We start from the raw sequence: 16,835 nt of genomic DNA on the forward strand, positions 1-16,835 counted from the left end.
TATACATTGCTGACGTGGCTTTACCAGCAGCCACACCCTGAAGTAAAAATCCAACAGCATCTCAAATATGCTTATGCCTTACACAGTTCCTGTGTTCAGAATGTAGGCTGGCACAGCAACTACCACAGAAAAAGTTTCTAATTGCTATACAGCAAGCTGAAAGCAGCACCAATCACCGAACACAGGAAGGAGCTTTTCATTAAAGGAAAAGTCCACCCTCTCCTAAAGTTTAACTAAACTCTTGGGTTGCTTTCCCTGTACAATATGGTTCTAATATTATTTGGGTACCAGAAACCTGCTTGTACTTTATAAAACATTCATTTCCTTGGCATGGAATCAAAGGAATGAAAAGTGCACTCAATTTGTTAAGCTTAAGTTCTCACATACCTTGGCAGAGGAATTTGTCTCTGCCTGTATGACATAGCAGATGCAGTGAGGAATCTGTAGATCTCCTTGTTAGGTATTGCCCACAGTCTTACACAGACATTTACTCCTACTGATGTTAGCATGTCAGCAGCCACTACAGAAAAGACAAGAGTGTTGTAAAACTGTTTTCCACTGTATTTATATAGAGAGGAACAGAAACAGTATCAGTGTAACTGTTCACAGGGTTGCTACCTGTCTCTTTTTTCTGAAAAGCAGCATGAATTTGGGAAGTTCTGTCCTGAGGGGGTACGAAAAATGGGAAGTGCCCTATTATTTTGCAAGAAGAATATCTTCTGGCTTTTTCTCTAAATGTTACATAAAGCTTTGATAGTAGGTTTAATTCATCTTACTATGCAGTGGTACATTGTTGCCTCACAGCAAGAGGTTTTCCTGTTCGATTCTCGGCTGGAGTGCGGGGAGTGCCTTCTGTGTGGAGTCTGCATGTCCTCCCCGTGGTTGGATGGGAGTTCGAAAGACATGCGTAAATGGGCATGCCTTTGTGGAAGGTTGAACGTCAAGCTGGCACCTCGGCGTTCGTGAAAATCTACTGCCAATCATTAGCGGACCGGAGTTCCGCTGTGGCGACCTCTAACCGTGAAAAGCCGAAAGACAACAACAACTATCCTATGAAGTAACATTAACAACTAACATTGCAAATTACAGAGTGTCATCTTTGATAATAAGATGAAAATGGATCTTTTTCATTTGATGATGACATGGTTTGTCCTGCATAATTTCAAGTTTTGATAAGAATGTCTCACTTTGGGCATTTGAAAAGATTTTTACACTAATAGCTGACCAAATATCTTGCAGAGTGATCCACTTGTAAGCTGTATTTTCTGTAACTGCAATGGTTTTATAGAAAGTAGTGTTAGTCTTCCACACATAATTACTGGTTTTACTGGTGTCATACTCATTAGATTCTGGTTTTGGTGAACTGTTACTATGATGCAAATTCAAAAGGGATAACAAAGTAACAGAAGTGGGAACGTGATATATTGAAGACATTTGTGCCTCAGGTTAAAAGTAATCTAACATAAATTTAAGCACTAATAGTTGTACTGGTTTGTTTCTGTTTTTTGCATTTTGCTTGTAAACTACTTTTGAGCAAAATCTGAAAGCACATTATCACATTTTTCTAATATTCAATATTAAAAAAAAATCCCACTGAACCAGACTCTGAGAAGTAATAGAACAACTTATTTGAAGTGTTGCAAAATTAGCTAGCTTTGACACTTCAGGAAAAGTGTGGGGGAGGGTTTGTAAATGTTCATAACATAGGACTACAAAATGACAATATTTAGAAAAGCCTGCAGTTTAGTTATTTTGAATGGCTGGTGTTGTAAAATTGGTCAGAATAGCTTAAAACAGGCTCTGAGAACAATGTAAATGATGGCCATTCAGCAATAAAATGTGAGCACACATGCTACAGAAGGGATGTAAGATGTCTGTGACTGTGAACACAACATCAGTTCCGTATGTGCACAGTATACCCTCTTCCATGAGGAACAAAACCTATTAGCGTTGCTTCAGTTTTCTTCAGCAGACACGTTAGTAAGTCACATCCCTAACCTTAACACAACTACTTTTCATATATGTAAGACATGGCACTGGAAAAATGCCATATATTTCAGCAAGAAATATGAACTGCCATATAAGCATAAAGTCTGACATTTGATTTTTCTTGAGGTACATTTACCAGTCACTTTTAATTGCCATGGATTGATATCTCTATTTATATAACCTCCATTGTGCATATAGTGATGTTTACCTTTCCCTACACTGTACTCAACAGTCTGTTAATTTCATGTTTGGTTTTGTTTCCCACTATTCCTCATTAGTTTCTAGCCACTAATTTAACACCAGTGGAAAAAAAGGATAAATCAATGAAGATCAAACTTCTGAACTTGAGCAAAAATTTGGATTACTTGAAGCTAAAGGTAGGGAAACTGTTATTAGAAAGAAAGGCATTTCAACAGGAACTAGAAGACAATAAGGAACATTTTCTGAAGATTGTTAATGAAAACCAAAGGTTAAATACTGAAAATGAGAATCTGATAAGTGATATTATTGAACTGGAGTGGGAAAAGGCATTATGTGCTGAAGTAAAAGAAAAAACAGATGTCACTCATAATCACTATATTCAGAAAATGACCACTGAAAAGGATGTCCTGGAGAAAATTATCAACAACATTGTATTACAGCTGAATGCATCTGAAAGAAACAACAAAATGCTAAATGAACTTCTGAAAACATATGCTAATGAAAAACAAAACCTGACTGTTGAAAGAGATGAATTACAGAAGGAAAACAGTGACCTACTTTTAGCATTGAAAAAAACTAAAACTGAACATGAAGAAGGTGACATACAACTGTCAGTTCTTATAAAAGAAATAACATGCATGGATGTGCATTTGCAGAGCACTATTAATGAAAAACAGGATTTGATTATAGAAATGGATAACCTGCAGCAAGCTAACAGCGAACTCCTGTTAACAGTGGAAAAGTATAAAACAGATAAAGAAGAGCTGGAAAATCAGTTGCAGACAGTTGTCAATGATAACCAAACATTAATTTTAGAAAATAACAGTTTACAGTGTAAAAACAGTGACATGCTGGTGAAACTGAAATCACTTCAAAAAGAAAAAGAAGACATGAATGAAAATCTGATTACAATTATCAGTCAAAACCAGAACTTGACCAATGAACGGAAGGATCTGATAAACAACAACAATGACCTGCTCCAGGCTTTGGAAACACTAAGAAAAGAACATGAAGAAATACATAATCACTGGCAGAGCACTTTTCATGAAAAGCAAAATGTAATGATTGAAAGTGACAACCTGCAATGTATTAACAGTGAACTACAGTCAACAGTGGACACATTTAAAAGGGTACAAGCAGAGATGGAAACAACGTTGCAAAATATTGCAAGTGACAGGCAAGCACTGATTCAGGAAAGGAAGGAACTGGAGTTCAAACAAAGTGACTTGCTTTTCCAACTGACGTCATTTCAGAAAGAAAAAGAAGACATGAATACACATCTCCTTACACTCTCAAAAGAAAATCAGGATTTGATTAAAGAAAGAAGACACTTACAATACCATATCAATGACCTGCTCCTGGCACTAGAAAAAGTAAATAAAAAGAAGGAAGAACTGACCTTACGTTTTCAGAGAGCTGTTCATGCAAAACAAGATGCTAATGCTGAGAGGAATAAGTTACAACATGCTAACAGTGCACTACTGTTAACAGTGGAGACACTTAAAGAAACAATAACAGACCTGGAAAGGCAGCTCCAGACACATGTCAGTGATGAGCAGACAGTAAGTGTGGATAAGACTGACATGAGAATTAAAGCCAGTGAGCTCCAAATTAGTGACCTGCTCCAATTACTAGAAAAAGTATCAGAAGAAAAAGAAGAAATTAACTTAGATTTGCAGAGAACTTCTCATGAAAAACAAAATATTATCAATGAGAAGGAAAAGCTGCAACATGCTAATAGTGTGTTACTGTTGACAGTGGAAACACTTAAAGAAAGGAATGCAGACCTGGAAAGGCAGATACAGAGAGATGTCAGTTATGAGCAAACAATCTATGTGAAAAAGGACATGCAGAGCAGAGACAGCAAGCTCCTGCTTACAGTGAAATCACTCATAAAAGATGAAGATGGCACAACTACAGATCTACTTACATTAAATAATGAAGTACATAGTTTGGTTAATAACATAAATGACATACAGACCAATAGCAATGACATGCTCCTATCCTTGCAAACATTAGTAAAAGAAATGGAAGACATTAACAAAGGTTTACAGACAACTGTTGATGAAAACCAAGATATAAACATTGAAACTGATAACTTGCAAGATACTAACACTGAATTACTATTAGGATTGGAAGTGTTTAAAGCAGAAAACATGGAGCTGAGAAGACAAATGCAGAAAGATCTGAAAGAACAAACAGCACCTATGGAAAAGAATGATCTGCAGTGCAAAAATAGTGAACTGCTGTTAGCACTGAAGAGATTTCAGAAAATCGGTGAAGTTACACACACAAATCTGTTTAGAGGTACTGAAGAAACAAAGATCCTGATCAATGAAAGAACTGAACTGCAAAACAATACCAGTGAGCTGCTCCTAGCACTGGATACAGTGACAAAACAAATGGAAGAAATGGACATACATTTGCAGGCCACTGTTCATGAAAAACAAAACCTAATCACAGAAAGGGATTACTTACAACACACTAACAGTGACCTGCTGTTAACATTGGAAACATGCAAAAGAGATAAAACAGAAATGGAAAAGCAGTTACAGATGGTTGTCACTGATAAACAAGCACTAAGTGTGGAAATGAATGACTTGCAGTGCAAAAACAGTCAGTTGCTGTTAACAGAGAAATCACTACAGAAAGAGAAAGAATATATGAATACAGAGCTGCTTAGAATTATTAATGAAAATCAGAACTTGGTCAGTAAAAGTAATGAGCTGCAAAACTGTATCAGTGACCTGTTACTAGAATTAAAAATAGTAACGGAAGAAAAGGAAGAAAATAATATGCATCTGCAGACAACTGTTAAAGAAAAACAAAACATCGCAACGGAAAGAGACAACCTGATGCACCATAACAATCAACTGCTGACAACAATGGAAACACTTAAAAGACAAAATACAGAGCAGGAAAGACACCTCCAGATAGTTCTCTGTGACAAACATACACTAAGTGAGGAAAATAATGACTTACAATCCAAAAACAGAGAGCTACTGTTAAATCTAAAACAATTACAGAAAGAAAAAAAAGATGTGAAGATGCATCTGCTGAAAGTAAACGATGAAAAACAAAATTTGATTAATGAAAAGAATGAGCTGCAAAACAATATCAGCAGCCTGCACCTGATGTTAGAAAATATAACTAATGAAAAGGAGGATATTTGCAAGCATTTGCAGACCACTGTTCACGAAAAAGAAAATATGCTTGCTGAAAGAGACAGTTTGCAACAAACTAACATTGAACTATTAGCAAGAGCAGAAACATTTAATAGAGAAAAAGCAGAGCTGGAAAGACTGTTGCAGATAGCTGTCAGTGAAAAAGAAAAAGAATTTATAGAAAAGGGTGATTTGTTATATGAAAACAGTGAGCTGCTCTTAGCATTGAAAGCATTTCAAAAAGACAATGAAGACATGAACAATCAATTGTGTATAATTCTTGGTGAAACACAGGACTTGATCAGAGAAAGGAATATACTGAAAAAGAATAATGATGACCTGATGCTAGCTCAGGAAACACTGACAAAAGAAAATGAAGAACCTAACAACTATCTGCAGGCCATTTCTCAAGAAAAACAGCATTGATTACTGAAATAGCTATCTTACAGAAGACTAGTGAGCTCCTTTTACTTTTTTCCTTATCGTGTGGTGCACTAAGGTCCCTGCAGCATTTTCATTCTAAATTTAATGCAGAATGACCTGAAACCAAGGACAAAAGTATACTTACAGAATGTCCAGTATGTCCAGTGTGATGATATGGGCATGTGCCAGCATAACCAGTTGGAGTTTTGTAAATAATGGTATGTCCTTCGAATATCAAGCTGATTTATACAAGATGCTTGTGTTACAAATGTGTTAGAACTGTATGTAATTTGTATATCAAACTAATTTGTGCAGATTCTTGTGCTGAAAATGTATTTGTGAGATTTGCTTGTGTTAATTGTGTTAAAATGTATCAACAGTGCACACTGCTGGAATGAAAAGAAATGTACATGTATTATTGCAACTGAATTAAATGTACCAGCTAGCTTACTTTAAGAAAAATAATGTAAATGTAAATGAGCTATTAAACCATTAAAACAGCACACCACAGTGATGAATAGGACTGGAGACATTAGGTATGGGAAAAAAGCCTTTGCTCATTAGCTCAGTAGAAAGATGGGAAGCCCCAGGCACTGTCATAAACATTTAGATGTGTATTGTAGCTGTCTGTGCTAGATTCCTGTCTCAGCTTGAAAGGAGAATACTGTGAAGAATTCAGAGTCAGGTGACCAGATGAGGTGAGTCTGACAGCTCTCTTGGAAATTATATTTTAGATATTAAAAAGAGAAATCTCAGAGTATTGAGTATTCTGTTTGGAAGCCTGACTAGAAAGACTGCTCATGTATTTCATCTTGCTTTGCCCAAGTAAGTTATTAGGGAACAGTAAATTCTCTAATATTTAGTCAGGAATATAGTGAAGCTTAGTTTAGAGAGTGTTTTTCTTTATTTGTAAGAGTCTGTCCATCACTGTTAGTTTTAATATTTTCTGTGATTTGAACTTTTTGTTTTACTGTAAATATATATATTCAATATTTTCATATTCTTTTATTATTATTAAAAATATTTAAAACTTTTATTGTGGTCAGTCCTTGTAGAAAGTATCTAACGTTTCAGAGTACTTATATTTATTTGGTGACACAGTGTGAGGTACTCCAGAAGGCCTAGCTATCTTAGTCAACTACTATAATTTGTATTAGAATTAATATTGCACTGTATAATTGGACACCCTTTTGTAAGAACCTTATAGCAACTGACTAGTGGCAGGGACTCTACCTTATAGTCTGGGCAAAGGTGGTAGAGCGGGCGATCTGTGTCAGCCTTTCTGACATTTGTGTGTGTGTGTGTGTGTGTGTGTGTGTGTGTGTGTGTGTGTGTGTGTGTGTGTGTGTGTGTGTGTGTGTGTGTGTGTGTGTGTGTGTGTGTGTGTGTGTGTGTGTGTGTGTGTGTGTGTGTGTGTGTGTGTATGTAAAAATTAAATCTTAAAGAGTGTGTGTGTCAGCTACTTGGGGCAGGGACAGAAATCACTGGGTTTACTTAGAGGGCGCTGGAGGACTTGGCTTGGACACTCAGCTGAGGACCTAATCCTACAGCTGTACCAGTGGGGAGTCTTGTTAGGGACCTGGAGGGAGACAGATATAGAGACATCCAGACCCCATGATGAGTGTGTTCCCTGTGTGCTCTTAAGGGAAACTGTACTTAATGAAGAGAGTTCTACATCTGTAAATACTGAGTATCATCATCATCTTCTTTCGGCTGTTCCTGTTAGGGGTCGCCACAGCAGATCATCTGTTTCCATTTCTTCCTGTCATCTGCATCCTGCTCTGTCACACCAACCACCTGCATGTCCTCTCTCACCACATCCATAAACCTTATCTCAGGCCTTCCTCTTTTCCTGTTACCTGGTAGCTTCATTCTTAGCATCTTTTTCCCAATATACTCAGCATCCCTCCTCAGCACATGTCCAAACCAACATAATCTTGCCTCTCTGGCTTTGTCTCCAAACCTTCCAACCTGGGATGACCCTCTAATATACTTATTCCTAATCCTGTCCACCCTCGTCACACCCAGTGCAAATCTTAACATCTTTAACTCTGCCACATCCAGCTCTAACTCCTGCCTTTTTGTCAATGCCACTGTCTCCAACCCATATAACATAGCTGGTCTCACTACCCTCTTGTAGACCTTCCCTTTCACTCTTACTGGTACTCATCTGTCACAAATCACTCCTGACACTCTTCTCCACCCACTATATCCTGCCTGTACTCTCTTCTTCACCTCTCTTCCACACTCACCATTACTCTGAACTATTGATCCCAAGTATTTAAACTCATCCACCTTCACCACTTCTACTCCTTGCATCCTCACCATTCCTCTATCCTCCCTCTCATTCACACACATATATTCTGTCTTAGTCCTGCTGACCTTCATTCCTCTTCTCTCTAGAGCATATCTCCATCTCTCCAGGGTCTCCTCCAACTGTTCCCTACTCTCACTACAGATCACATTGTCATCTGTAAATATCATAGTCCACGGGGACTCCTGTCTGATCTCGTCTGTCAACCTGTCCATCACCATTGCAAATAAGAAAGGGCTCAGAGCTGATCCTTGATGTAATCCACCTTAAACACATCCATCACTCCCACCACAGACCTCACTGCTGTCACACTACCCTCGTACATATCCTGTTCCACTCTTACATACTTTTCTGACACTCCCCACTTCCTCATACAATACCACAACTCCTCTCTAGGCACCCTGTCATATGCTTTCTCTAAGTCCACAAAGACACAATGCAACTCCTTCTGATCTTCTCTGTACTTCTCCATTAACACTCTCAGAGCAAACATCACATCTGTAGTGCTCTTTCCTGGCATATAACCATACTGCTGATCAGTAATCATCACCTCCCTTCTTAAACTAGCTTCCACTACTCTTTCCCATAACTTTATGCTGTGACTGATCAATTTAATCTCTGTAGTTACTACAGCTCTGCACATCACCCTTATTCTTAAAAATCGGTACTAAAACACTTTTTCTCCTTTCCTCAGGCATCCTCTCACTTTCCAAGATTTCATTAAACAATCTGGTTAGAAACTCCACTGCCATTTCACCTAAACATGTCCATGCTTCCACAGGTATGTCATCTGGACCAACAGCCTTTCCATTCTTCATCCTCTTCATAGCTATCCTTACTTCCTCCTTGCTAATCCACTGCACTTCATGATTTACTATCCCCACATCATCCAACCTTCACTCCCTCTCATTCTCTTCATTCATCAACCCCTCAAAGTACTCTTTCCATCTGCTCAATACACTCTCCTCACTTGTGAGTATATTTCCCTCATTATCCTTTATCACCCTTACCTGCTGCACATCTTATCTAGCTTGGTCCCTCTGTCCAGCCAATTGGTACAGGTCCTTTTCTCCCTCCTTAGTGTCAAACCTTTCATACAACTCTTCATATGCCTTATCCTTAGCCTTCACTACCTCTCTCTTTGCCATGCAACTCATCTCCTTATACTCCTGTCTACTTTCTTCATCTCTCTGACAGTCCCACTTCTTCTTTGCCAACCTCTTTCTCTGTATACTCTCCTGTACTTCCTCATTCCACCACCATGTCTCCTTGTCATCCTTCCTCTGTCCAGATGTCATACCAAGCACCTTTCTAGCTCTCCCTTACTATACTCTACTGAGTATATACATTTGTATTTCAAGTGCACACCCCTCTCCAGTGTCAGTGGTGAGGACTGAGGCTCCTTGATTACTGGCAAAGAGTGAGGACATCAGATATTAGTGGCTATGGTGACCATCGCATATTGGCAGCAGTGGTTGGCATCACATATTTGGTGGCAGTGGTTTACTCCTCTGCTGACATTTTTGCCTACTCTCCCTAACTGACTAAGCTAACAAAAAGTTGTTGTTCTTCTTTCGGATTTTCCTGGTTAGGGGTTGCCACAGTGGAATTCCGGTCTGCTAATGATTGGCAGTAGATTTTTATGGTGCTGAGGTGCCAGCTCAATGCCCAACCTTCAATGAAGGCATGCCCATTCATGCATGTCTTTCGAATGCCACTCGACCTCGGGGAGGACATGCAGACTCCACACAGAAAGCGCTCCAGCCGAGAATCGAATGGGAGAACCTCTTGCTGTGAGGCAACAATGCTACTGCTGCACCACTGCGGCTATTACTAAGCTAACAAAAAGTAAATGAATAAAAGTATAATGATATGAAACTCTGAATGTGTAGTTTGTGGTGGCTTGAGAGTACAATCAGTTTATTTAGTGACAACTGCTTACAGGCTACAGAAATTCAATATCCCACCACTGCTCACCTATATGTGAGCATGTGATGATCCCACCACTGCCACCATCTCCCCCCTCGAAGACTCAAGCTTGCTTTTCAAGTGACCCTTGAGAAACATGGCTTGAGAGAAATAAGCCTATCTGGTAATATGTTATGCCATTCCTTCTCCTGAGATCCCCTCTGCATTGGCATTGTGGACCACACTACAATGTTGTGCTGTCATGTCATATGCCTGCAATCCTAAGATCCACCTTAATAACTTGCCATTTTCCTTGCTGGCACTATGTAGCCATGTTAAGGGATTGTGGTATGTCACTACAGTGAATTTCCTTCCATACAGATAATGCTGCAATGCCCAGACATTGGTCACCTCTAAGCAGTCTGTACAAGACTGAATAGAGTGACAGGGGTTTTAGCCTATCTGTATAGGATAGGTGTTTCAGACCTTGGATTTACCTGGTCAGGAAACTCTGTGGTCTCTCCAACTGATGCATGTGCTTGGCAAGGTACATGCCAAAGGAGGTACTGTACTCAGTAATGGGTCTGATAAGGGAGGAGTACAAGGATGTTGTGACCTTCTTGGTCTTGGATGAAATACCCTTACTTATGAGATGGGCCATATAGAAAGCCTGACGTTGGTGGCCATCACACATTAGTGGCAGTGTTGGGATATTGAATGCCTGTAACCTGTAAGCAGTTGTCAGTAACGAATGTGTTTGTACTCTGAAGCAGCAAAAAAGTATACATTCAGAGTTTCATATCACAATAGTTGTATTTACTTTTTGTTAGCTTAGTTAGTCAGGGAAAGTAGGCAAGGATGTCAGCAAAATAGTGTGGTAAGCTGACAAGGAACCAGTTGTCTGAGATGTGCAAGCCAAATGACTGGGGAATCCAACCTGACTTATGTGGAAATGATTTCAACCTTAATCATAGCTGAAGCACACACTAGTGACCAGGAGGATACCCATTTTGGTGATGGGAATTTGCAGTCTGCAAAAACAGGACAGTTGAACATTTCCTCAAAGGAGAAAAAGATAAATACTGGAACATGGCTTCGAAATCCAAGTAAATCCAAGAATCCAAGGTCCAAAAGGAATGTAGGATGGTAAAAAGGCCTTTATTCAGAAACACAAGCGCTTTCACATAGCTTCTTCAGGTGTATATAAATCAAGCATAAAAGACACACCTTTATATATGCAAAAAAGAGATCACATGTTTACAATACAATTAAGTTAAAGGTATAAAATTATGCTAAAAAATTATGCTAAAAAATACATATATAAACAGATAATTACTGTCATATGAATAAAAATATAATTATATACAAATACATACGTCAAAAATATATATTATGACAATAGTATGCACAAAAGACATCATCTTCTCAAACCTCTAGTGTGCAATATAGGTTTCAAAGGTATACATTCATTGAGGCCATGCCCAGCATTAGACCTCAGCATAACAATCCATTTAGCTTCATTTTCTTCGGTCCTAAGTCTAACATCACCTCCTCTATCACTCTCAGGAAATTTAGATAGTACTTTAAACTTGAATTTGTGAGAGTCTCCCATCATTGACATGCTTAGCCACGCATTAACTTTAGATCTCTTTTGATGTGGTATATATGTTCCTTATTCTCTCTCTTAATATGCGTCAGTTTTACCTACATAAAATGCTGACAGGTGGTACAGTGAGCAAGGTAAACAACATGTGTACTTGCACATGTAGCATGAACTCTAACATCAAAAAGCTTCTCTGTGTCCGGATGCCTGAATGTTAGAGAATTATCTATGTAACTGCATTGACCACATTTGCCACAAGGTTTAGTGCCTGGCATTATTTTTTCTCTATTCAATTCTTTGACTCCACATAATCTTCTCCGTAGATTCTTTTTATTCCTGAAAGTGAATTGGGGTTTGAGACCTACTAAGTTGGATATGCTGGGTTCAGTCAACAAGACCTCCCAATGTTTATTGATGATGTTAGTGTACATGCCAACATCTATGGTATAGGGAATGCATACCTTTAACTTGTGATCTTTCATGTGTGTTTGTTTGGGAGTAAATCTAGAAAAATAGGGTTTGTCAGTAATAGTACTACTACTAGTACTACTAATAGTACACTACTGACTACTAAATAGTAGTCAGACAGTCAAGGCACACAAGAGCCAAACCCTATTTTTCTAGATTTACTCCCAAACAAACACACATGAAAGATCACAAGTTAAAGGTATGCATTCCCTATACCATAGATGTTGGCATGTACACTAACATCATCAATAAACATTGGGAGGTCTTGTTGACTGAACCCAGCATATCCAACTTAGTAGGTCTCAAACCCCAATTCACTTTCAGGAATAAAAAGAATCTACGGAGAAGATTATGTGGAGTCAAAGAATTGAATAGAGAAAAAATAATGCCAGGCACTAAACCTTGTGGCAAATGTGGTCAATGCAGTTACATAGATAATTCTCTAACATTCAGGCATCCGGACACAGAGAAGCTTTTTGATGTTAGAGTTCATGCTACATGTGCAAGTACACATGTTGTTTACCTTGCTCACTGTACCACCTGTCAGCATTTTTATGTAGGTAAAACTGACCGTACATTAAGAGAGAGAATAAGGGAACATATATACCACATCAAAAAGAGATCTAAAGTTAATGCGTTGGCTAAGCATGTCAATATGATGGGAGACTCTCACAAATTCAAGTTTAAAGTACTATCTAAATTTCCTGAGAGTGATAGAGGAGGTGATGTTAGACTTAGGACCGAAGAAAATGAAGCTAAATGGATTGTTATGCTGAGGTCTAATGCTGGGCATGGCCTCAATGAATGTATACCTTTGAAACCTATATTGCACACTAGAGGTTTGAGAAGATGATGTCTTTTGTGCATACTATTGTCATAATATATATTTTTGATGTATGTATTTGTATATAATTATATTTTTATTCATATGACAGTAATTATCTGTTTATATATGTATTTTTTAGCATAATTTTTTAGCATAATTTTATACCTTTAACTTAATTGTATTGTGAACATGTGATCTCTTTTTTGCATATATAAAGGTGTGTCTTTTATGCTTGATTTATATACACCTGAAGAAGCTATGTGAAAGCGCTTGTGTTTCTGAATAAAGGCCTTTTTACCATCCTACATTCCTTTTGGACCTTGGATTCTTGGATTTACTTGGATTTCGAAGCCATGTTCCAGTATTTATCTTTTTCTTGTTAAGCTACGTCATTATCTGGGACTTATAGTGTTTTATGGGCTTTTTTTTACTTTTATTTCCTCAAAGGAGTTAAAGAGACAAACTGGAGACTAAATGTTTGGAATTAGAATTATTGGAGGCTGAAGAAAAAGAGAAGCTGCATCAACATGAGAGAGAGATGCTAACCCTTCACATGGGTCATGAATAGGAGAAGCATCAACATGAGAGGGAGATGCTGACCCTTCACCAGGGTCATGAAAAGGAGAAGCAGCATTAACATGAGAGGGAGATGCTGACCCTTCACCAGGGTCATGAAAAGGAGAAGCAGCATTAACATGAGAGGGAGATGCTGACCCTTCACATGGGTCATGGGGGTAATGGAGATGAGAATGGAATAACTGAACCCAAGAAGCAGTAAAAGTCAGTAAATGTCTTCCATGATTTACAGGGTGATAATTTTGATAGTTTTATTCATATATTTGAAAGGGGATGTAAACAGCATAATGTTGACCAAGCTCTCTGGGTACAGTTCCTGACTGCCTTACCCCATGCTAAAGTGGTAACTGCTGTTTCTAAATTGTTTGATACTGATTGTTTAGATTATGATAAAGTTAAGCACTATTTATTACAATGTTTTCAGTTAACACCCGAAGCTAACAGAAAAAAGTTTTGTGAGCATAGATGCTAGGCAGATGAAAGTGTATGTAATTATATGCTGAACTAAGCACTTATTTTCATACATGGGCGAGTGGTTGTCAGGTTACCACTTTTCAAGGGCTAGCAGACCTTTTGGTGAGGGAACAAGCCCTTTCTCCTTTGCCTGAGGACACGAGAAATTGGTTGGCAGACAGGGACTGCAACTCTGCAGATGAGTTGGGGAAAAAAGGAGATCTATACCTAGCAAGCAGGGCATCACTGCACAGGAAAGAGATATCCAGTGTTACACATAGATACAAGGGAACCCATGGTGGGTATTCTTAACTGCCCCAGCACGGCCTGCCACTACCAAGGGAAGCCACTAGTTCAGGTACATCACCAGGATCAAGGGTTAAATGTTTTAAATATAACAAGTTGGCCATGTAGCAAACAGATGTCCACAGAGGCAATGTGGGGAACACAAGGTGGGGGAGTGAGCAAGTGGGAATAACAGAATGCTATTCGTAAGTTGTCTGGAGACAGCAGAGGTACCAAACTACCAGTGGTATTTATATCTGATCTTGGTGGATGGAAAACAGGCCACTGCTAAGAGAGGCACAGCCTCTGATATAACCATTGTGAAGCCTGCAGTGGTTAAAGAGGAGCTGTACTTGCTTGGACCATCCACTCCAGTCAGAGCTTTAGGAGAGATACCATTCCATTGCCTTTGCCCACAGTCACCTTGACTAGGAGGGTGGAAAAGGAAGTAAACACGTAGGTGTGTCTGAGGACATCCCTGCAGATGTCTTGATAGGGGATGCTTTTGATAATGCAGTACCTTGTGTGCATGCAGTGACATGCAATCAGGCTTTGAGACAGGCATGTATGTCTGGTAGCCTGGGGGAGACCCAGACAGACTGCATACCTGATGCCAGGACTGGCAAAGTGGCTACTTCAGGGAGGGAACTACCATGTAGCAGTGAGGCTGAAGGTGATCCACAGCTACTGGTGGGTACTGAGTGACCTGCTCTTAGAGTGACTGCAAGGGCAAAGGTGAGTAGTAGTACCCAGGCTAACAGTGATGCATCACTGCCAGAGGATACCAGACTTCCTGTAGAAGGGGAGCTCGGAAGAGTTACCAAGAGAGAGAGAGAGTTGAGACAGGCTCAGCTCTCAAACCCTACATTACAAGGCTTGAGAGAGGTAGCTAAGGAGGCACCTGATTCTCAAGAAGAAGGGGATTCTATACACTGGAACAAAGAGTTACTGTACAGAGAGTAGACCTCTGAGGGAGGGCTAGAGTGTGAGAGAATACAGCAATTGGTAGTGCCCAGAGCCTACTATCTGGCACTCCCAGCCATAGCCCATGGCATTCCTTTTGCTGGTTGCATGGGCATAAGGTGTACCAAGAGAATTATTATGCAGAACTTTTATTGTCCTAGGATTGCCATGGATGTAAAAGGGTACTGCCGGACCTATCAGCAGTGCCAAAAACTAGGCAAGGCAGGAGACAAGGTCAAAGCTCCTTTGATGCCTTTGCCTGTAACTGAGGAGCCTTTTCAGATGGTAGCTATGGATATTGTGGGTCCCCTGAGTTCCCCAAGTTCCACAGGGAATAAGTATATCCTAGTGGTGGTATATTATGCTACTAGATACCCTGAGGCAGTGGCTCTGTCCTCCATCAAGGCAGAGAAGGTGGCAAATGCTTTGCTAGAGATTTTCAGCAGGGTAAGTTTCCCAAGAGAAATACTGATTGACAGAAGTGCCAATTTCGTATCAGATACTCTGTAACAGGAGATTTAGTGTAGAGGTATATTGCTCTGACTCTAGTGCACAGAGTCCTCAGTTCAAGCCTTGGCAGTGATGACATTTTATTGGATGGAAAACAGGAAATTCACCCTGGCGATCACTTCTGTGGCTCTGCTTGACAGGGGCACAGGGAAATAATTTTCTTGGGTAGAAAAACCCAGGGTACCTTTTTGGCTAGGTTTATATAGACCCTAGGGCCAATAGCCTAGTACCTACCTACCTATGGCTTGTCTGTAGGAGCAGTGTGGGGTGAAGCACCTAAAAACAACCTCCTACCACCCCCAAACTAATGGTCTTGTGAACAGGTTAAACTCTATACTAAAGAGCATGCTACAGGCATTTGCAGGCCAGTTTAAGAGAGAGTTGAACAAACATTTGCTCCATCTGTTGTTTGTTTACAGAGAGGTTCCCCAGGAATCCACAAGGTTTTCACCCTTTGAGTTGCAGTATTGGCATAAGGTGAGAGGACCTCTAGATTTGATTCATGATGAGTGGGAGGCTGAGTGTGGATCCCATAAAGAGTTTGTTGTAGTATATGTCCTAAATTTCAGGGCAAGGCTTATGGAGCTCATGGGCTTGGCCCAGGAGAACCCGGCATGAGTCCAACAACAGAAAAATGTCTGGTATGACAGGAATGCCTGAGCCAGATAGTATGCTGTGGTACAGCAGGTGATGGTTGTCATTCTTATCAGACACAATGCCTGTTAAACTTGGTCGACTTCTTCCAAACAGTCACCAAAGCCATGGATGATGGGAAGACAGTGCACACCATCTACCTTGACCTAGTCAAAGCCTTTTACACTATTTTTCACTTGGGCATAATAGATAAACTGTCCCACCCCTATCAACCCATTATTGAGTACAATGCCCCCTTTAGCCTGTACCTTGCCAAGCACATGCAGCCGCTGGAGAGACCACCGAGGTTCCTGACCAGGAAAATCCAAGGTCTCAAACACCTATTCTATACAGATAGGCTAAAAGCCTTGTCCCTCTACTCAGTCACATACAAACTGCTTAGAGGTGACGTGTGTCTTGGCACTGCATTAACTTCAGTTTTATCTGTATGGAAGGAAATTCACTGTAGTTACAGACCACAATCCCTTAACATGGCTACATAGAGCCAGCCAGCAAAAT

At 39.7% G+C, this 16,835-nt stretch overlaps 1 protein-coding gene across 1 annotated transcript; it reads left to right on the plus strand.

Moving 5' to 3' along the window:
* The first annotated feature begins 2,312 nt into the window (after positions 1 to 2,312).
* LOC122816449 (putative leucine-rich repeat-containing protein DDB_G0290503) lies at positions 2,313 to 5,989 on the plus strand. Its single transcript, XM_044089256.1, has one exon. It carries the CDS (start codon positions 2,313 to 2,315, stop codon positions 5,778 to 5,780), a length of 3,468 nt encoding a protein of 1,155 aa, XP_043945191.1. The 3' UTR covers positions 5,781 to 5,989.
* Positions 5,990 to 16,835: the final 10,846 nt, after the last annotated feature.

Source organism: Protopterus annectens, chromosome 1.part1, assembly GCF_019279795.1.
Source record: "Protopterus annectens isolate FY-2018-M chromosome 1.part1, PAN1.0, whole genome shotgun sequence".
Taxonomy (NCBI): domain Eukaryota; kingdom Metazoa; phylum Chordata; order Ceratodontiformes; family Protopteridae; genus Protopterus; species Protopterus annectens.